The sequence below is a fragment of the Paramormyrops kingsleyae genome, chromosome 23 (genome assembly GCF_048594095.1).
Source record: "Paramormyrops kingsleyae isolate MSU_618 chromosome 23, PKINGS_0.4, whole genome shotgun sequence".
NCBI lineage: Eukaryota > Metazoa > Chordata > Actinopteri > Osteoglossiformes > Mormyridae > Paramormyrops > Paramormyrops kingsleyae.
The window spans coordinates 10,565,277-10,588,345 of NC_132819.1; the positions used below are offsets into that span (position 1 = coordinate 10,565,277).

At 43.2% G+C, this 23,069-nt stretch overlaps 1 protein-coding gene across 9 annotated transcripts in view; it reads left to right on the top strand.

Moving 5' to 3' along the window:
• The window catches only part of LOC111839739 (receptor-type tyrosine-protein phosphatase U-like), a 79,862-nt gene that overhangs the window by 14,850 nt on the left and 41,943 nt on the right, over positions 1-23,069 (top strand). For 8 of the 9 annotated variants that reach the window (XR_011984914.1, XR_011984915.1, XM_072705504.1 and 5 more), the window contains exons 2-3: positions 6,165-6,293; positions 22,161-22,432. Coding sequence is in view for 7 of the 9 variants with exons in the window: in XM_072705504.1 (XP_072561605.1) it covers positions 6,165-6,293; positions 22,161-22,432 (401 nt within the window). In the remaining 2 variants the exon portion in view is untranslated. Of the gene's footprint in view, positions 1-2,546; positions 2,628-6,164; positions 6,294-22,160; positions 22,433-23,069 lie in introns of those variants that run through there. The other variant, XM_072705510.1, reaches the window with a different exon arrangement.

The following is a 23,069-nucleotide window of genomic DNA, read 5'->3' on the forward strand; positions in this document are numbered from 1 at the left end:
ATGATGTGCTTTCCCAGACAGTCATGAGGAGAAAGCGGCACAAAGCTGCAGCCTATGCTGTTAAAACGCTCTCTGTGGGTGTAGTCAACTCCTCCTGCTGTTAATGTAATCAGTTACTCCTATTGCTGAGGTAGTCGGCTCCTCCTGCTGCTGCAGGTGTAGTCAACTCCTCCTGCTGATGGTGCACAGTTCCTCCTGCTGTTAATGTAATCAGTTCCTCCTATTGCTGAGGTAGTCCGCTCTTCCTGCTGCTGGTGCAGTCAGTTCCTGCTGCTGATGTAATCAGGTCTTTCTTGCTGGTAATACAATCAGCTTCTCCTGTTGCTGGTGCAGTGAGCTCCACCTGCTGCTCCTGCAGTCAGCTCCTCCTGCTGCTGGTGCGGTCAGCTCCTCCTCCTGCTGCTGGTGCAGTAAGCTCCTTCTGCTGCTAATGTAATCAGCTTCTCCTGCTGCTCGTGCAGTGGAGCTTCTACTGCTGCTGCTGCAGTCAGCTCCTCCTGTTGCTAGTGCAGTCACTCTACCACAGAGTGATTCTCCTACTAACGCTGTGTATATAGATGCTTTACCACAGAGTGATTCTCCTACTAACGCTGTGTATATAGATGCTTTACCACAGAGTGATACTCCTACTAACGCTGTGTATATAGATGCTTTACCACAGAGTGATTCTCCTACTAACGCTGTGTATATAGATGCTTTACCACAGAGTGATTCTCCTACTAACGCTGTGTATATAGATGCTTTACCACAGAGTGATACTCCTACTAACGCTGTGTATATAGATGCTTTACCACAGAGTGATACTCCTACTAGCACTGTGTATAAAGATGCTTTACCACAGAGTGATTCTCCTACTAACGCTGTGTATATAGATGCTTTACCACAGAGTGATTCTCCTACTAACGCTGTGTATATAGATGCTTTACCACAGAGTGATACTCCTACTAACGCTGTGTATATAGATGCTTTACCACAGAGTGATACTCCTACTAACGCTGTGTATATAGATGCTTTACCACAGAGTGATTCTCCTACTAACGCTGTGTATATAGATGCTTTACCACAGAGTGATACTCCTACTAACGCTGTGTATATAGATGCTTTACCACAGAGTGATACTCCTACTAACGCTGTGTATAAAGATGCTTTACCACAGAGTGATTCTCCTACTAACGCTGTGTATATAGATGCTTTACCACAGAGTGATTCTCCTACTAACGCTGTGTATATAGATGCTTTACCACAGAGTGATACTCCTACTAACGCTGTGTATATAGATGCTTTACCACAGAGTGATACTCCTACTAGCACTGTGCATGTAGATGCTTTACCACAGAGTGATACTCATACTAGCACTGTGTATATAGATGCTTTACTACAGAGTGATACTCAGTCTAGCACTGTGCACATAGATGCTTTACCACAGAGTGATACTCATACTAGCACTGTGTATATAGATGCTTTACTACAGAGTGATACTCAGTCTAGCACTGTGCACATAGATGCTTTACAACAGAGGGATACTCATACTAGCACTGTGCATGTAGATGCTTTACCACAGAGTGATACTAATACTAGCACTGTGTATGTCTATACTCTGCTTCCGGCAAAATGCATACTTTTCTCTCCAGTAGGACTCACACATTAACTTGAATTTATTCCTTTTGACTTTCTGTCTGTCTGGATCAAAGCCAGTGCAGGAGATTTTGTTTGTGAAAATATACATGATTTCCAGTGATCCATGGAATCACAACAATTATAGATGTGGATGCATCTGACAGGAAGCCCAGAAGGCTGGAGGTAACCCTGCGCGGTCATTGGCATGTCCGGTGTGTCGCTGGGCGCCTTCGGCAGAGACTGCCACCTTCTCACCTGTCTTCTGAGTTGCGGCACTTTCACTCTTCCCTGTAAAACATGCAGTCTTAGGCTTTCTGGTCTGGTCCGCTTAACATGCAACACATGTGACACACAGGTGCTTTAGTCTGCCCTGAGATGGGAGAAATCCCTCCACGCTCATGCGTCGCTTCACTTGTTTTGTGGTCTGGGTGACTGTGCTACCGCCATCCTGCGCCTGCGTGCCGAGTGAATGCCGGGGTCCAGCTTCGGTCATTCACTCTCTCTGGAGGTGCTTATGGGTATGCTCTGTGTGGCCAGCCAGCCTGCCGGGGGCGAGCCCAGCACCGAGCCAATTCCTGCCAGAACGTGAAACAGGGCTGCTAGTCCGTCATCGGTTAGGCTAATTCATGTCTTGGATTGCAGGAGTAAGACAGGGGAGACAGGGGAGCCCACTCAAGAGCAGAGGTGTGACTTTAGCCCCCAACCCTGGTGATCTGAAGAAACAGTGTTGCCCTCTCTGCTTACTACTCACAGATAACTGTTAAAAAAAACTATCTAATAGCATGTCAGTTTTTACACATTGTCCAGTTTTGTTATCTTTTTTTTGAACAAGAAGATAATTAATTTGGTTTGCAACTCAAGCATGATGTAGTGACAGACGATAGCACTGATTTTGTTTTTGAATTGGCTTTAATTCGATCCCAGGTTGGTATTGCAGATACCGACATTCAGTGCAGGTCCAACCCTGATGACAGATAAGAATAAATGAATCAAGGGTGGGTGAGTTACAGGTAGATTGATTGTACAACATCCCCTTTCTCCCCACTTGTGGGTGGCCTTGCCCAATAGTAATTCATATTCTGCTCCTTATAATAAAATGTTTAACTTACCAGATTATAAAATGTAATATTACAACGTTAGAATTGAATGTCGAAATGAAAACGTTAAGATCAGTACAATCTGTAGCCTGTCTTATCTATAAGGAGTATGGTAAGCTTTTTGCAGCTGTTCTGGTAGCTTGTGTTTGTGTTGCTTTTTATTATTTTTGTAATATGCCTCTTGGATTATATTAGACTGTGGCTATTAATGTTTTTATTTTGCTTGATTTATAGACTTATTTGTATACAATCAATATCCAGTAAAAAAAATACAGTTAAAAATAATTAATAACCTTTATTCCCCATTCCCGTAGTTAATAAGCTGATAATAGATGTTGCTGTCACGTTCTTAATACTGTATTAATTTTGCTTATCTAGAAATACCTCTAAACCCGCTTTCTGGAATACCCCCTCTAGTTATTTAACTGATAATAGACGGATACATCTAAAGCTCTTTTTGAATGAACGATTGTTGTAAAGTATAAGCATTTTTAGAATTGGATGTATCCAGTATATTTGCGTTTTTTCTACTTGTTTGCTCAAAAGAAACAAGAAAAATTTGTCATCACTGCTACTAGTGCTTCTCGCTAGTTGACATTTTCTTTCAGTATGCGGCTTTTTTCCTTAGTCTTCTGCGGAAATTACGCATTGTGTTTGGTGTTGATCTGTCATATTCGCGTGTGGATGTTTCACAGATTTGTGTAGTTTTTTGTGTGTCGTGTTTGGTGTGAAACAGTCTTAAAGGCTGCTATTTGTGTATAAAGCTAAACTTTGTATATGGAAAGTATGCAAGAGTAATACATACACGTACATTTGATGTTTGTATTATTGATTTCCACGATAAAGGAGTCAGAGGTGAAGGGTCAGAGTTCAGGGTTGCAGTTTTTTGCTAATTATCGATAAATAACTGGATGCTGTTGGAACAACTGGCACCTGGAGCCTATTCCCTGTCACCCCCCCACCTAATTTTTACTCTACTCAGCTCCCCCAGGTCCCTCTACACCAGTGGTTCCCAACCTTTTTTAACTCACGGCCCACACAGCCAAACACATATGTTTCCGCGGCCCACTGCAAAAGAATTTAAACGATCCCGCTTTTTGTGTCGGGTTAACTAAGTACTCGGAAGCAAGGCTGTTAATTGTCTTTATTGAATAAACTGGTAATTTATTTAATTATATATCAAATTATGATTTATTTGATTTTGACTAGACATTTTTTATTATATTAACAATATTACAATTTCTATTAATAATAATTGGCGGCCCCCCTGCAATACCGTCGCGGCCCACTAGGGGGCCGCGGCCCACAGGTTGAAAACCACTGCTCTACACATTCGCTCCACCTCACCAAAAAATCTTTATTAAATATTCATTGGAAGTTTGAAAAAGATCCATGAAATACAAGAATTCATGCTCTTTCCTTCCTTTGCTGCCACCTAGTGCTGCTATTTCAGTTTTTGGGCAGTTTGTCTCAAAATGAAATCAGGGTAGATCTTCATCCATATAGTGTTTCTGTGAACTGGCACTCCATCAAATATTTTTTGAATGATTACATTTACAAATATTTTCTGCAGTCACCCTTCCCCCTCCCTTTGTGGCCACTGTGTCTCCAAAGTTTGAAAATGATAAGTGAAATACTTCTTGAGTTACTGCTAATGAGAGAGTGCCTGCGGTGGCAGGCCAGTCACAAAACCATATGTATTCCCTCTCCGAGAAATGAAAGCATGGCCACTCATACAATACTAACTGTGAACATAATAATAAAACACTTTTCATGCTAGTGTATGACACGTCAAAAATACATCAAAAAACGCAGATAAAGACAACTGGAGCTGAGACTTCCCAGTGATTTTTTTTATAATTAGCAGTATAATTCACAAAGAATGAATAAAGTGTTCTGTTCCACTGAGGAACTATTCGCTTTGCTGTAGCACTAAAATCGGCGAGTGAACCCTTCACAGAAAGCGCGAGGCAGAGTGTAACTTGAGCACCTCACCTGGAAGTGTTAACTAGGTGCTGCCTAAATTTTTCTGCTGATGCAGCCGCTTGTCCGCTTAAAGTAGCCAGTGCCATTAGCTTCATGGACTCTGATTCATGCATTCAGTGAGGCCCATGCTGGCAGTGACACCAGACTGGACCGTTTCTGCTGAAAACACTGCAGCTGTTAAAAGGACCAGCCTGTGCTCTTAAGCTAAACACCTTATCTTATCTCATCTTATCTTCTCTGAGATAGGAAATAGTGTTAGTATTAGCAAACCAAGCTGACTAGTAAGGTTACCCAGGGTGTCCGCTGGGTTTTAAAAAGTATTAAAAGGTAGTAAATCACATAAGCAAAAATTAAAGCCATTAAAAAGTATTAAAAGGTATTACACGCAAATTTACGAGGTATTAAATTTTAGATTTTGATTTTTTTCATAGTCATCATGGGTAAGTGCAAATTTGCACGCAAGTGGTTAGAGGACCCGGCGTTTAAGGACTGGCTAAGGCCGGTAGCAGGAAAATATCGAGAGGGTTACTGATCGGTTTGCAAAAAAAACCCATAAATATCGCCTGGATGGGGGTTAGCGCTCTCTGGTCGCATATGCGATGCACAACTCATAAATCAGGAATGCATGGATGAGAGCAGTTAGTCAACTGCTCCAAATCGACAAACTCATTGAAGAAAAAGCCAAATAATTAAGGCACTTGCCATGAATAGCCTAGTGGATAAAGATATGGACTTGTGACTGAAGAAGTTAAATGCAAGATGTTTTCAAAATCACAGTCACTAAATTTATTCTGTTGACCCATGTTCCCTATTTAAATTCTGTAGTACAGGCCAAAATTGTGTAACATTATAAATCTTTAAATCAGTTTGAAACTTGTTTAAAAACGGTTGCAACTCAATGCCGTGCGGGTTTTAAAAAATATTGAGAAAGTATTAAAAAAGGTATTAAAAAGTGTTAAATTTAACCTCTGGATTTCTGTATATACCCCGTTACCACAGATGGCTGAATGTGGGGGCTCATTTTGGGTTCCACAATAAAAAGGCACCAAAGAGACCGACAACAGACATGCTATTTGCAAAATTGTACCATGTATCCTGCAAGCACTTTATTTATTTTTTTTTCTTCTGATATTGGCAAATGTATAATACTTTGCTCAAAGTGCACGAAAGTAGTGCTATGATGTCACAGGGACTTGTGATAAATACAAATTCAGATCCCACTCTTCTGACCATTAGAACCATTAGAACTTTTTTAAACTCAGATTGTATGCATATGGTGGTGTGTTCTTTGTACTATGACAGTTTTCCCAAAATGAGATTTTAAAATTAGCAATATATCTCCTTGCTATAGTATCGCGATATATTTCATTCTAACCCTTGCATCATGATATGCAAGATTCTTTCTGATACGCAACCCTATCATATAATGGGAATTTGATGGGTTTTGTGTGTTTGTACCCATAGCCGGCTGCAAGTTTGATGAAGACTCGAACAACAGCCTAGATGAATGCCAGCAGGGGAATGATGACGACTTCGACTGGCAGTTAGTCCGGACCTACAGCTGGCCTCAGGAAGACCCAGACCTCCTGCCTGGTGAGACTGTCCATCTAATACACCTTGGGAATGATCACACTGGACGAGTGAATCTGCACTCTCAGCTAGACAGTAACCCAGGGGTTTTTCTGTCTTGGCCTTTGTGTCTATGCTAGACAGGTTCTTCATGGTAATGGAAGAGCAGGGTGAATCGTGTGTCTATGGATTACTACTATGGATCAGATGAGAGCATCAGAACAGCTCTGTGGTATTTTCTCGGCTAAACAGCATGGAGCAAGCTATTGGATTTGTCAGGCCATACTGACCATTTCTTATGTGCACATTGCTAGTATTCTATTTAGGTAGTAAGGAAGGAGATTAGCATGAGATGGTGTACAGATCTCAGGAGTTTGGGTGCTAGAATAATTAAGGAGAAATTTGCTGCCACAAGTGATTCATCAGGAGCTGCACCCCCAGATTCCCTTATTCCTGAGGTAGTTCTCAGCACCTTCCTGTCATTTTCAGGGTTCTTCCCTTAACGCTGCATGCTTCACATAGCTGCTTCTTTGGAGCTGAGCTCGCTGGGGGATGCATTCTTGTTGGACAGATCTTCTTTGTCCATCTCCAAGCTGCACCAATACCATTAAGAGTCGTGTTTCTGTTGTCATCATCTGTTTTGAAGTCAGATTTAATTATGTAGCTGGCTGTCATTATACACTCCACATGAGTCTTACAGGAGAGCATTTTGCATGGTACCAATACTTTGCTCTCCAGTACAAATGTTCCTCTTGAATACACCAATTTTCAGTAAGTATTACAAAAGCAAAATAATACAGGGATGCACAAATTCAGTCATTTATTTCTATTTAACATAAATTTCAGTGCTTTCTCATTGATGTAAGTCCAAGGAATGGGCTGTTTAGTCTGCTTTTAAGCTTACATTTAATTATATAGCAGCCGCTTTTGCCCAAAGTGATGTACTTTATAAGTAGCTCATATTTGTGCGCCGTGTTCTGTACTGCTTTTTAATTTGAAGGTATATTGACACCATGGGAGTCATGCTATGGCATCCAGTCATTTTAAGAAGTCTTGTCGTGCAACACACTGTTATATCTGCTGAAGTACCACCTTATCATTAATGACTCAGTCCAGGTTCTTCATGGTAATGGAAGAGCAGGGTGAATCGTGTGTCTATGGATTACTACTATGGATCAGATGAGAGCATCAGAACAGCTCTGTGGTATTTTCTCGGCTAAACAGCATGGAGCAAGCTATTGGATTTGTCAGGCCATACTGACCATTTCTTATGTGCACATTGCTGTATGTCTGTGTGGAATTGCATAATGCAAACAGTTGTATATGTCCTGTTGTGTGACTCTTGCTTTGTCTACATTGCATGCTGCTCCTTCCAGCAGTGTGTTGGTCTTTAGTTCTGGTCTGCTTTTATCTGCCAAATCTCCTGATTTAGATTTTTTTAAATGGTTAGATTTTGCTTTGTTCATGCTGAGTTCATTCAAGGTTAGAATCATAATAATGTTAAGTTCCTGTGAATAAGCGGCACAACCTGTGAAAGATAACAACATAAATCCCATGTGAATTACTTTAGTCTGTTCCTCAGCATCGGTTGTCAGTTCAGAGGCACTTGCCTAAAAAAATGCAGAAAGATGAGGAATGACTGACGTGCAGCCTGTGGGTGAGCCTGTGGGTGAGATGTCAGGGTGGAGATCCTTCGTCTTCTTTGACTAGAGGCACAACCCTTTCAGTGGCTCCCACACACTGGCTATGTATGATTCCTATTACTTGAACTTATTTTGTGTAGAACACTTTGGATGATCTCTGTGTTTGAAAATGTGCTGTTTAAATAAACTTGCCATACCTTGGCTAGGTCACATACAGCACCATGCAAAAGTCATAGGCAGACAAAGAAAATGATGTTTAAATGATCTTAATGTCGGTGAAGAACTATTATATCTGTCAAAGAGTGTTAGCTTAGGCATTTCAAAACCTGCCCTAAAATCATCCCAATACTTGCAACAACCATCCAATACACCCATGTATTTTGTGACTTGAGCACTAACAAATCTTGTTTAGCTAATCCATACCTCATTGAGTTATATACCGTATTAATTAATTAAGCCTAAGTGAGCTGGTGGTGAAATTTAACAAATACATGGCTGAGGTGCCCCAGTGGAGAGGTTGGAGCACCGAAGCAGTGCTCTTATACTCCATATATTTTATTGTGTTACTGTTTATTTGCTCTATTCCAGTGTTATAATGTTATATTATTTTTTCTCTGAGCAAATATACACTTACTATCCAGATAAACAGCTTTCAACATTTTCTTTGACAGCCTATGACTTAGTATAGTACTTTAGATCTAGCTAAACCTTTGCTACTTTTGTGGTTAACCCCCATTCCTATGCTGGTAGCCCTTCCCCCTGTGGCTAACCCCCATTCCTATGCTGGTAGCCCTTCCTCCTGTGGCTAACCCCCATTCCTATGCTGGTAGCCCTTCTTCTTGTGGCTAACCCCCATTCCTGTGCGGGTACAGTATACCTTCCTCCTGTGCCTAACCCCCACTCCTGTGCTAGAAACCCTTCCTCCTGTGGCTAACCCCCATTCCTATGCTGGTAGCCCTTCCTCCTGTGGCTAACCCCCATTCCTATGCTGGTAGCCCTTCTTCTTGTGGCTAACCCCCATTCCTGTGCGGGTACAGTATACCTTCCTCCTGTGCCTAACCCCCACTCCTGTGCTAGAAACCCTTCCTCCTATGGCTAACCCCCATTCCTATGCTGGTAGCCCTTCTTCTCGTGGCTAACCCCCTTTCCTGTGCTGGTAACCCTTTTTTCCTGTGCCTAACCCCCATTCCTGTGATAAAAACCTGTTATTTTGATGTTGTGGGGACCATTTTTCCGGTCCCATTAAGAATAATTTTATGAAAATCGGTGACTGCAATCAAAAAACTAAAAATGCTAAAAGACTAGTATTTTATTTGGTTACTTATGGTCTAGGTTAGGGCTGGGTAGGGGTTAGGGTCATCGTGCTGGGATTAGGGTTTTCCCCATAGATGTGTGTGTGTCTGTGTCTGTTTGTCTGTGTGTGTAGGTACGATCAGAAATAAGGCATTAATTGTAAAGTGGTGAAAACAAAAGCAGAGCCACAGGAATAGATTAGTATCAGGTAAGAAGGAGCAATAAACACTCTTAAAGGCAAACAGAGCTATGATGATTGCAGTTATCTTAAAGAAAAGTGGCCTAACCAGCCTATTTCTAGGGATTTCCTCCATTAAAAGCTACTGGGTATTTAATTTACATAAAGACAGCTGTACGAGCATAGAACATTAAGGGCTATAGATTACAGACATAAAACATTTAATACCAGGATGATGACTGGAGCTCCCCCTGGAAGTATATTTTTCGAAACAGAGAACAATGATTGGGCTTTATACTTTATTATTGCACATTTGGCTAAGAATCCTGGCCAGTATCCTGGGCTGGTTTTAATAATAGCACCTCCTCCCAAAATTCACAGCTAAGTACGTGTAGGTAGTGCAACCAGGTGGAATATTTGCATACAATGGCCTTGCATGATATGATAACGGGCGCAGAAAGGCTGATGTAATCTGAATGCTGTGTTCCAGATGGACCGCTATTACAATAACTCTGCATGAATACTATATCTTTGTCAGTAGCCACTTATAGTTAGCAGAACTTGGGCACACGCAGGTCACTGTACTGCAGTGCAAGTCAGGATTCACTGCGGACAGGTAGAAACGCTCTTCAAACAGGCAGGCCAGCATCCAGTTCTCATGCAGCTCCTGATTATGGTGACATTTTGCTTCAGTCGACAGCCCTCAGTAACCATGCTAACATACGGTGTCAAATTAGTACTTAAGGAGTACTGGTCTATTGTCCATTTTTTTTAACAACAATTTCTGTGATTGCCAGTCTAATACCTTGTTTGTTTTGGGTCATTTAATTTGCCTGGCTGTCTCCACTGTTAACCACTATGATAATAATTATGTCATTATGCCATTATGTAATTATCCATTAAATGGCAAGATGGCAGCTTTAGTGGGTATACAGACTAAGCAGACCACACTGTGCCCCAAATGCGGTTTAACATTCACCTTAAATCAGCCTTTTTCTCCTTGGGAACACGATGTGCTTGGAACTCGATTTCCTCCAAGCAGTTTGGGCTTGCCGGTGTCAAAAATACAGCCAGTAACTGGCCAGCATCAGTGGAGTGGACTGTATGTGGTTCAGATCAAAGCATATTTGCCAAGGAGAAAGGCATGTGCCTGCAGGACCTACACAGTCTTCAGTGTCTGATTAATCACACCGTGCATCTGTTTATGCCTTTTTTTATGCTTATATTCTTATGACTGATTATCTAATCCATGACTTGAAATGGCAGCTTTAGAGAAACAGGACTAAGTTCACAACCATCACGCTAGAGTAAGTTTTTGCTATGTATGTATTTTTGGGTAGTGTGTGTCATTCCGATCCAAACGGCCACGCTAGCTCGCCAGCGCTCTGCTGTTTCTCCGGGCCTCTGATCTCCATGGTGCCTGTGTGCCTCACCTGCCGCTGACATTCACTGAGAGTGGGTGGAGGACACAGCGATGTCACACCGGATGTGCTGCCTGTCCCCAGGCCTGCCAGTCCTCCCAGCGGCTAATTGGCTGCTCTTCCATCACTTCCCCCCACCGCCAGTCGCCGGAAGGTCCCTCAGAGCAACGCTGCCTCCTTTTTGCATCCCAGTTTGTTACAGAAAAACAAAAAAAAACGAAAGTTTGCCAGAGCATATCTGAGAACATACAGGCATTCGGGCTGGAAGTTGTCAAGTATGAGATGAGCTGTAATGGGAAGGGCTTAAAAAATAGAAGAAACAAAAAAGAACAGATGAAGATGGAAAACAAAAATAGCAGAGCTAAGCACCTTGAAATCTGAATCATTTAGAGGAGGAGTGTGAGCGCTAGACGAGCACGGATGACAGGGAGGGGCCCGCACACTGCAGGACGAGGAACATTACGCTGAGAATAACAAAAGTTCAGCTGCAGGGAAAAACTGGAAACACTTTGAACTACAGATATTTTGCTCCCTGCACAGTGGTATGAAATATCCTGAAATATGCAGTGAGTGCCCACTGCCTGCGCACTGTATGGGGGCACTCCTGAGACCCAGAACCACTCTCTCACCAGTGTTCAGCGACGTTTTTACATTTTTTGTCTGACTGGAGTGGGAGCAGAAACCCCATCAGTATGACCAGGCCAGGCCACACAGCGGGTGCAGAGGTGATTCCAAAAATCTCAAGGCGTCTTTACATACATAGGGTTTCACATAGGGAGTTACTGGACAGGAGACATGTATTGGGGAGGATGAAGAATGAGGGAGTCCTGTCTGCAAGGTGTGGGTTGGGGTAAGTGAGGCCTCCTCAGGATTTGTCTCCCAGCAATATGATTGTGACAGGTCCTGAGGCGTTAGCGAGCGGCTAAATCAGCATGCCATTCGAAACATGCACAATTTTCATGAATAATCCAAGGTCAGGAAGGCCAGTGAACTGCAGAAAGTGAAAGGAAACAGAGAAGCATGGGCTGAAAACTTTGTTCCAGTACTGAATTTGCAGCAGAGCACGCGAAGCCAATTAAGCTGGAGCTGACAGCGTGTGGAGAATTCTGCAGCAGATTATGCAGTGAGCATCTCTCTAAAGTAATTGGCCGTGGAGCAGCCGAGGAGACTGGCCCATGCATACGAGACCCATCATTACCGTGACCCGCTGAGTCCGTTTGAAAGGCTGCCAGCTGGAGTAAAATTGCCTCATTCTGCCATTACAGGAAGAGACAGATCCTGAAAATGAGTCCAGAGACAACTTGTTAAAAAAACAAGACCCCAAGGTGGCCTGTTTTACTGGCCTTTGAAAGTACAACTGAAAACATAATTGTTTGATATGTTCTATAAAATAAGTAAAAAACTAGAGGGATTTCTAAAGATGCTGCATGGACAGGTTCTTTAAACTATACAAAACACGTGTTCTAAGTCAGCAGCAGGGATAGTACTGCAGAATCAGTGCCGAATGTCAGCCAGATATTTCTGACACACACGTAAGGGGTTAGCAGACCTCAGTCACAGATACTCCAGATGTTTCTGATACAAACACGTAAGGGGTTAGCAGACTTCAGTCACAGATCCTCCAGATGTTTCTGACACACACACGTAAGGGGTTAGCAGACCTCAGTGACAGATCCTCCAGATGTTTCTGACACACACACGAAAGGGGTTAGCAGACCTCAGTCACAGATCCTCCAGATGTTTCTGACACACACACACGTAAGGGGTTAGCAGACCTCAGTCACTGATCCTCCAGATGTTTCTGATACACAAACGTAAGGGGTTAGCAGACCTCAGTCACAGATCCTCCAGATGTTTCTGACACACACACGTAAGGGGTTAGCAGACCTCAGTCACAGATCCTCCAGATGTTTCTGATACACACACGTAAGGGGTTAGCAGACCTCAGTCACTGATCCTCCAGATGTTTCTGACACACACACGTAAGGGGTTAGCAGACCTCAGTCACAGATACTCCAGATGTTTCTGACACACACACGTAAGGGGTTAGCAGACCTCAGTCACTGATCCTCCAGATGTTTCTGACACACACACGTAAGGGGTTAGCAGACCTCAGTCACTGATCCTCCAGATGTTTCTGACACACACACGTAAGGGGTTAGCAGACCTCAGTCACTGATCCTCCAGATGTTTCTGACACACACGTAAGGGGTTAGCAGACCTCAGTTACAGATACTCCAGATGTTTCTGACACACACGTAAGGGGTTAGCAGACCTCAGTTACAGATCCTCCAGATGTTTCTGATACACACACATAAGGGGTTAGCAGACCTCAGTCACAGATCCTCCAGATGACTCTTTCCAAGCACACCATCCTTTTCAGTTTTTTGCCCTTTTTGCATAATTTCTGTCCATTCTAATTCTCCTTTAGTAAATTATCTCTGGTGTCATCTCTGCAGTGAAATATTGTATAATTCATTGTGTTGACAGACATCTTCAAAAACCTTTCTGAAATTTCATAAAATTTTGCGTGCCACTTAACCAAATAAGGTCATTTGTTGAATCTCATGTGATTGATTTTTTTTTTATCTTACCCCATGTCTAAACTAAGTCTATTTCTGAGAATAAACAAAAAATTATATGTATAATATATAATAGTGCGTTATGACTCTCTTGTGACCTTCTTGGGAAATAATCTTTCCAAAAATCTGTTTCACGTTGTATAGTGCATGTTCAGTATTAATAAATATTGCTTGCACTCAGTTCTCTTTACTATAGCTTGCACAAGCTTTACAGGCAACCTGTCACAAGGAGCATTAATGTAAATTTGTCAAAGGGAATCAGAAACCAATTAGCCACCCTGGCGGAAAGTTACTATGTCAGCCTTTCAGAAAAGTTCATTGATTAATGCTTCCATAAAATTGAAAATCAAAAACCAGTTTTAGGATTACTTTTGAGTTTCCAGCACAGTGTTTACATTAGCTAGGAACTATTCTTTATGGGTTATTTGTCGTTAGTTATGGGTTATGCATTATCTGATATGGGCTGTGGTTTATAGGTTATGGGTTATCAGTTATGGGGTATTTGTTGTAGGTTATTTGTAATGTGTTATGTATTATTAGTTGGGGGTTATGGGTTATGCAATATGAGTTTTAGCTATGCATTTTGTGTTATGCATTATGCGTTATGAGTTTGCTATGCATTATGGGTTATGCATTATACGTTATTAGGTATATGTTATTGTTTATGCACTATGCGTTATTAGCTATGCGTTATGCGTTATTAGCTATGACTTATGGGCCATGCATTATACGTTTTTAGCTATGAGTTATGGGTTATGCATTATGCATTAGTAGCTGTGCATTATGGGTTATGCATTATACGTTATTAGCTATGAGTTATGGGTTTTTGCATTATGCGTTAGCTGAGCGTTATGGGTTATGCATTATGCGTTATTAGCTATGCGTTATGGGTTATGTGTGCATTGGGGTGGGTGTTTCTGTGAGCAGGTGAAGGGTGACTTGAGTCTGAGGCTCTCTTGGGAACTGAGGGAAAGGATAAATATCTCATTGGCATATTTTGGTCATGTAAGGATAGAGATAGCTGAGTGCCAGAAACCCTGCTGAACAAAATTATGGCACATTCTTAAAAGATGTCAACACTAAATCAGGGTGGGGGAATTGCTAGCGGTGTCAAGGTATGCAAACTGGCTGTTTAGCTCACAAGCAGCTCACAAGACTATATGTCATATAATCTCATGTTCACTAGTAGGAAATATCACATACGAAAGATAGAGTTCTTGTTCAGAATATAAATATTAAATGATACAGGAGTTTAACCAGTGTCCGTGTTCGGCAGCGTAGGGTGAAGGTTGGGGTTAGGGTTAGGGTTAGTGTAGTTATACAGTATGTGGCGGAGGATGCTCTCTTGTCAGTTGCAGCAGGGCTTCACCCATCTGAGCACTCCTCGCTTTGTCCTGTATTTGTGGGAACACCAGTGAAGTGACAGGACTGATGTGCACTGGTAGTATCTGCAGCACAGGCTGTCTGCTTCACGGCTGGGACGCTGTCTGCAGTGATGGATGAGAAAACAGTGATGCGAGTAATTGAGTGAATCCAAGAGGCATGCCTTTGAATGGCTCCGCCGGTGGGCAGATGAGAGCTCCAGCTGACACACCTTCTCTGCAGAACGTTCTGTAAAGGTCATCGTCACAACGACGTCCAGTTTATAGCTCCTTGTGTCAGTCCTTTCTCACATACTTACATGTACAGGTGTCCCCCCTGAGCAGCACATGGGTTGTGGACATGTGCAGGTGCACAGGCAGTACCTTCCTGTGCTGCTTTGGCTGTAGGCGTGTGCAAGTACACAGGCTGCACCTTCCTGTGCTGTTTTGGCTGTAGGCATGTGGAAGTTCCTTCCTGTGCTGCTTTAGCTGTAGGTGTGTACAGGTTCACAGAGAGTACCTTCCTGTGCTGCTTTGGCTGTAGGCATGTGGAAGTTCCTTCCTGTGCTGCTTTAGCTGTAGGTGTGTACAGGTTCACAGAGAGTACCTTCCTGTGCTGTTTTGGCTGTAGGCATGTGGAAGTTCCTTCCTGTGCTGCTTTAGCTGTAGGTGTGTACAGGTTCACAGCCAGTTCCTTCCTGTGCTGTTTTGCCTGTAGGTGTGTACAGGTTCACAGGCAGTTCCTTCCTGTGCTGTTTTGCCTGTAGGTGTGTACAGGTTCACAGGCAGTTCCTTCCTGTGCTGTTTTGCCTGTAGGTGTGTACAGGTTCACAGGCAGTTCCTTCCTGTGCTGTTTTGCCTGTAGGTGTGTACAGGTTCACAGGCAGTACCTTCCTGTGCTGTTTTGCCTGTAGGTGTGTACAGGTTCACAGGCAGTTCCTTCCTGTGCTGCTGGAAAGGCCCAGGCAGCAGGGGGCTGCTTGCTTCCTGGCATGTGCGGAGGGCCAGGATACACTCTACCTTATCCACAGGTTCCATCTGTCCTCACATCTGTCCATGAGAGAAATGTTCAAGTTCCCTCAAGAGTTGGTTCTAGTTGTATTTCACACCCTGTCTGTGTTTGGTAGACAAGACCGTTAAAGCCTATTTGTGTGCTTGGCATTTTTCATTGACCCTTATCTGAGATTGCTTACACAGCTTACCATTTTTTCATTGTCTGTTTGCAGAGGTTCATTCTGTATTGTTTATGTTGGCTTAGTTTAAGGTTGCATGGGTAATAATCCTTCTGTCAGTGCTTAAGGCCCTAAGCACCCTGAGATCGACTGCAGATGGACTTTATTCCCTCGATCAAACCCTGTGCAGAGGGGTGAAGCCTTTTGGGCACTGATCCAGCCTCTTCTGCAGGGTACCGCACCACAGAGAGCGGCTGAAGATGTGATCCACGTAGTTCAGTGATGGTATGATGTCACTCTGCTGCCACCCTGCTCCATTTAACACGGGCAAGGTTCCAAAGCTGGTTCTAACCCAGAGAGACGGAGGATGGGCTGAGGACAGGAGCAGTGCTGGCTCCACTGCAGGGAAGGGGCAGAACTTGATGTATCGATGAGGCAGTGATTAAGTTTCTGAATTGCAGGCCCTGCAGTCACTGCACAGAAGCAGAGAAATCATGATGCTGGGGAGATTCTTCACCTTTGTTTAGAGTGCACCTCTGCTTTTTCACGGGCTTGTCCTTATCATTGTGTGTGTTTTATCTTTGGGTATGTGTGTGTCTCTGTGTCCGTATGTGAGGGGGTGCAGTTTGGGGGTGGGCTCAGCGCTACATTGGGTATGTGTGTGTGTCTGTGGTTTGTGTATCTGTCAGTATGTGAGGGGGTGCGGTTTGGGGGTGAGGTCAGCGCTCCCTGGCTTACAAGCTATTGCATCCTATTGTCCTGTGCCATGTCGACCTGCTGTATGCTGTCAGTCAGTGAAAACAATGTTTTCTGAATTATTTTTCAGTTCCCAGGAATAGGTGGGTATAGGATCTTTATTGCATTATGTTTGCGAAGCAAATACTTTTATCCGAAGCAGTTCAGCTTACAGTTTACCAGTTTAAATATTTATACAGTTGGAGGGTCCAGTGACAGGACATACCTTTTTTCTTGCAGGGCAGATAGGACTGTCACAGCATGACTTGGCCTGGGATTTAAAGCCCAAGCCTTCTGCTCTGTTGGTTCAGTTTCTATACCACTAAGCAGCTATTATTGTGAAGTATAGAAACGGAGCTGTGTTACTGTGTTATGAGTGTTTTCATGCCTACTGCCTGCTGGTACTTTGTTTGGGACTGCTCATTAGGCCACTTAAAATTAATAAATTGTTTTACATGGCCGCCCGCCTCAATTTTTTGGTGCCGCCTCGATTTTTTTAATATTTTATATTTTTCAAAAAATCCGTTTTTTTCACCTCAAAAACTGTCAGAGATCGTCAATGTGCCAAATCCTGATATCCTGTGCACTGTGAGCAAGTAGTCTCTTGTAGGGTGGTCCAATAATAGTGACCCTCATTGAGGTCAAACAACAGCACTTCTATTGTTTGAAACAATGGAAGTGCTGTTGTTTTGCTATTGTCAGGAGGACGCTTTTATTGGGCCATTCTGTGGCAAGACCATTAAACACTTAGACTAGGCATTTGTTTTGAAGGTTTCTCTTTTCTTGTAATTGTTTGAACTGTTGAGAGTTTAAAATGTTGAGATACTGACAAATTAAAGTTTAATTTTCTAGTTTTAGTATATCTCTGTTGCCGATCGTCTTTTCGCTAAAAATATAAAATATAAAATCCCCTACTCACCAATATTTTAGAAGTTTGAGTCATGTAAAACAATTTATTAATTTTAAGTGGCCTTATGGAGGGCATGGGTCAGCATGGCCTTGCTGTGACGATGGGGAGAGTAAGCCACCTAAAGGGCAGAAGGAGCAACTAGAGATGGGCGATCCACATTTTTTCTGTTCCGATCCACATTTTTTCTGTTCCGATCCAATTCCGATACACAACTACCGATACAGATTCCGATACAAGAGCTCTTTTTACTTTGTTATACTTTATATATATATATTTTTTAAGCTAGTAAATACAGATGGAAAAAATGTATGACAAAAAATATTTAATTAGGCTACTACAAACATACATAATGTACTGTTCCACCTCGTTTGTTTTAAGCGTTTTTGAGGCATTTGCAGTTCAATATGAATATCTTCAAAGCAAGCGAATGTTTAAAATTTTAACAGACTTTTTCTCCCATTGGCGTCTGCTCAGTTAAACTTTGGTTGCGATGGCAGCCCCTCTTGTATCACAAGCTGCAGCGAATTCGCAAAACAGTCCAATTAAGTTAGCGACTCCCAAATCATCCATTGCTTTGTTTTGTCTCGCAGTTGCGTGCGCTTTGTTAAATGGGATTGTCCATTAAACGCTATTCACACTTCAAAACTTTATTTTACATAGATTGCAAATCGCTGTGCTACTGGTTTCTGTTAAAATCGTATAATTCTCCCAGATTCGTCACGTCTTATCTTACGCTCCTCGTACTACGAAGGGTATGCGCATGACGTCACAGCAGGCAGAAGTCACTGTACTCACACCCACTAGAAAAAAAGACTGGGGGGCAGCGATAGCGTTCGATTTGAATGTCGCAAAAAACACATGTAAAATGGGAATCGTGCGATTGATTGCCAAAAACTAAATAAGTAAGTATAGGACGTGGATCGGTCACGCATGGCCGATACCCGATCTGTCAAATAGGTCTGGATCGGCGTCGATACCGATCCGAATATCGGTATCGGTGTATCTCTAGCAGCAACTGCACCCAGTGCAGTCTCTGGTGATGGAAAGTCTTCATCTTGGCCTGTTTTCAACTGGGTGCCTAATAATGCTGATTTATTTCTGCCATTTAGATTGGAGATTTCCTGGGGTTTTTGCCTGGAGGTATACAATTAAACTGCTGCAGTGTACCATTTGAGCTGAATTCCCAGGGAAAGCACATATCTTCATTATTGAAAGGATAATTGGCAAAGGAAACATAATTTGAATAGCTAGAAAGCACTCAGAAAAGCAAATAAATGCAAAAGTGTTTCATTCTTACTTCTTAGTTCCCCTTCCACAGTTCCTTGTCCTAACGGTACTGTTTTTGGAGGCTGGTCAATACTTGAACAGAAACTGAATTATGCGTACTGTTTGCAGGAACAGCGTCCCAATCCAGCTCCATTTATCCTGACCAGTGGCTACATTACCAGTACAGATCAGGGTTTCTGCTGGCTCAAAATGAGGCGGTACCATCCTGGTCATGTGTACACACATACTGTATGTGCACCTATACTATACCTTCAACTGGCTCAAGCAAACACTTTTTGCAAGCAACGTGTTTTACGAGTTTTAATGATTATTATTAAAATGATAAATTATTCAGTAAATTAAATTAAATAATTTATTAAATGCCTTCATAATGCATTATAATGGTCAGTATAAACCATTATAATGCATTATCAAGGTATTTATAATGCATATTAAATGTGTAATGCTTTATAAATGCATTATAATGCATTATCAAGGTATCCATAATGCATTATTCATGAGTGCTTTAAGTTACCCAGTGTTCCTAGTCTGCTGGATATCTCAGATGAGGAGAATATAATTGATTGATGAATGGATGAGGACTAACGTGAGCTGGAGATGATGAAGATCAGAGCGTGCTTGCCCTTGGCTTCTCTTTTCCTGTCTTATTCTCGTTGATTCTATCAGACAGCACCAGGCCCAACGATGGCTCTGGCACAGCTGAGCTCTGCGCTCTACGCCGTAATGCTGTGACCTTGGAATTGCGATTTGGGATTTAAAGACAATGTGGACAGGAAACGTGCTTTATGTGTGACAAGTCTCATTAGGTGTGTCTGTATATTAGTAAAGAAATGCCGACATTTCTGAAAAGTCGGTGAAATACATACTGGTGGGATTTTATGGACAGCCTTTTCAGTTTCTATACTGTAGAAGAATTACCCCTATAATCCCTTGTCCCTCAGCATGGATCAGCTGTGCTTGCGTACGTGTATTGGTCAGACAGCACCACTGCACACAAATACTTACTGAGAAAGTGAAGAGAGCTCTCTGGCTCCCGCTATGCTGCTGTGACATCCATCTGACTTTCTCCTGTCTCTCACACACCCACTAGCAGATGTGCCCACTTAATAAGATCATCTTAACAGCTTGCTCTGCTCAGCCACTCTCTCTGCTCTGTGGTGTCAGCTGTAATGTGGGCTGTCCCACAAGGTTGCTCTCACATAGACATCCCATGATTTCCTACATGGATACGTACTCATTGGTAAATATTTAATCTTTTCAGGATAATGTTGCAGTATGTTTGTTATACTCTGGATTGCTGAAGCCACAACTGAGCTTCATCCCTATAACACTGGAATGACCTTCAAAATGGATTAAATGTGAAGAAGCTCAAACTAAACAAGAAATGAAAGAAACAATGATCTTGTGAAAGACAAAAACAGTGAAGACAGACTAAAACTGCAAAGTGCAAGCCGCCTTTAATCTTGAAAAGGGTTAAGAGAGAAATGGATGCAGGGGCTGTCTGAGAAGCCCTGTGGACGTCGGCTCTCTGTGGCCGCACTAAAGTGTTCTGGAGGCTTCCAGAAAAGGTGGCTCCTCCTGGGACATCAGGGCCCTGCCAGAGATTCAGAGACTGGAGTCTGAATATATTAACTTTGAATTCTGCTTTTCACTGAAATCTTCTGGAATCTTCACAGCTTGGCCATTTGTCCAAAGGTTACTAATGCGAGCATCTAGTTGGCGGATTACGCCTCCTGTTGGATGTCAGCTGTGCTGGGTGCTGACATGAACACATTTCATGCCAGGCAGTTCAGCACCATGTAAACCCAAGCATTGCAGCAGGCCCACCATACAGCAGCATATTACTGCAAACACAAGTTTGTGTCATTTGTGGGAACAGTGAGGTCAGGCCTCTTATTGCTGGCCCATGCAGTGGAGGTGAGTGTGGCAGCCAGTTCATGACAATGCAGTGTGGGTCAGTATGGCAGCTGGTTCATAACCATGCAGTGGAGGTGAATGTGGCAGCCGGTTCATGACCATGCAGTGTGGGTCAGTATGGCAGCTGGTTCATAACCATGCAGTGGAGGTGAGTGTAGTAGCCAGTTCATGACCTTGCAGTGTGGGTCAGTATGGCAGCTGGTTCATAACCATGCAGTGGAGGTGAGTGTGGCAGCCAGTTCATGACCATGCAGTGGAGGTGAGTGTGGCAGTTGGTTTATGATCATGCAGTGGAGGTGAGTGTGGCAGTTGGTTCATGAACATGCAGTAGGGATCAGTGTGGCAGTCGGTTCATGGCCATGCAGTAGGGGTCAGTGTGGCAGCCGGTTCATGACCATGCAGTAGGGGTCAGTGTGGCAGCCGGTTCATGGTGAGGGGTGAAGCTGCTGAGATTCTGCCTTGGACAGCACTCCTTTGACACTGTGGGGCAGTATGCCAGGTCAAACGTGTCATTCACACTCTTGTTCCATAACATCCTGTTTCAGACCACCTTAGCCCGTGTACTGTACATGCAGCTGCACTATTTATTTCACCATAATTTTTATCACTGCTTTGTTCTTGAGGAATCTGAGAGGCTCAGATTACTGGAGGAGCTTTGAGACTGACTGCATCTCTTGGGGCTTAGAGTGGGATTTAGACTGCAGCCCTGGAGTTATGCATCGATGTAATGAATCCCTTGATAGCCTGCCTCAGCCCTCCAGTGGTCATACTATGCATTTCCACCAAACTGAATTTCTCAGAATCCCCTCTGATAATATAAGACCAATAATATGTGGCCTTGTTGAAGAACTGGCTGGAGTGATGGAGACTATCCCATCCACCACGTAGCCTATACTTTAATAAAGCAAGTTTTCACTTCCCCCAAACTGCCTTTCCCCAAATCCCCTCTAATAATATAAGACAAAAGTTGGCAGTTATGTTAAGGTAAATCATTCTCAGGGATAAACGGAGGGAACAGGGAGAGGCTCAACAAAACACAACAGAACAGCAAAGATAAAAGAGTCTTGGCAGGTTAAGAATGTCGGATGAGTGTTGTGCTGGTGTTGCTGTTACGAGTCGGAGGGTGTTAACGACTGCAGAGTCTGCCTGCTGGCAACAGAGAACGATAACGGCAAGAAACAAGCTATAGCTTTGCGGGGAACAAGGAGCGCTGTAGACTCTCATAACTTTGGGTGACTGATGATGGATGATGCCATCTACCCCCACTCTCCTCACCGTCTAAGAAAAATATCATAATTACAGTGCGGCCGATGATGATGATGATGGTGACAAAGATCAGAGCGGCCGCTGTTTAAGTCCGCTTTTCTAACCCCATTGTTTTGTGCTTTGCAGGGTCATTCATGTTGGTGAACTCTTCCCAGCATGCCGAGGGGGCGCGCGCCCGTCTCTCACTGCGCCCACTGAGTGAGAACGACACACACTGTGTTCAGTTCAGCTACTTCCTGTACAGCCGTGATGGCCACAGCCCCGGTGCCCTGCGCGTCTTCGTGCGTGTGAATGGCGGGCCCCTAGGCAGCCCCGTCTGGAACGCCTCCGGCTCACACGGCCGGCAGTGGCACCAGGTGGAGCTGGCCATCAGCACCTTCTGGCCCAGTGATTACCAGGTGAGGCTCCATGATGCTGCCCAGACCAGATAGCCGTTACACTGGCCCGGTGTGAGAGAGTTCAGAAATGCTGCTGGGGAGTATGGTCTTGTAAGTACTTCCATATTTTTGTATTCGCAATGCAATGGGCACTAAACTTTACAGCCTCGTAAAATAGCTGGCTAGCTACCATAACTATGCTGAAGGCAGATGGTTAATGTAGCGTAGCTTGGCTACATCATAAGGCTTGGTTGCTAGCTGATTGGCAGACTGACATGATATGATACAGTCGTGTCTTGTGCCTACCATCATTTACCTCTGACATGCTACATTGTGACAGAGGTTGGTGAAAAATGGTCAATCAACTTGCCTGGTGTACTTTTTTACTGGCTAGCTAGCTGGTGTAGCTATGCTTAAGGCAGATGATTAATGTAGCTAGCCATTGCGTATGTCGAATCATGATTTATTCTACCCTTTTCACTTTGAATGGTGTCACTATAAATGAGCATGGACGTTGCTCTCCTAAAATATGTCATTGTCTTCTTCCCCAGCCACATACCCACACTCTGTGTGTGTGTGTGTGTGTGTGTGTGTGTGTGTGTGTGTGTGTGCGCGTGTGTTTGTATAGACCAAAAGTTTGTATGGACCAAAACGTCCC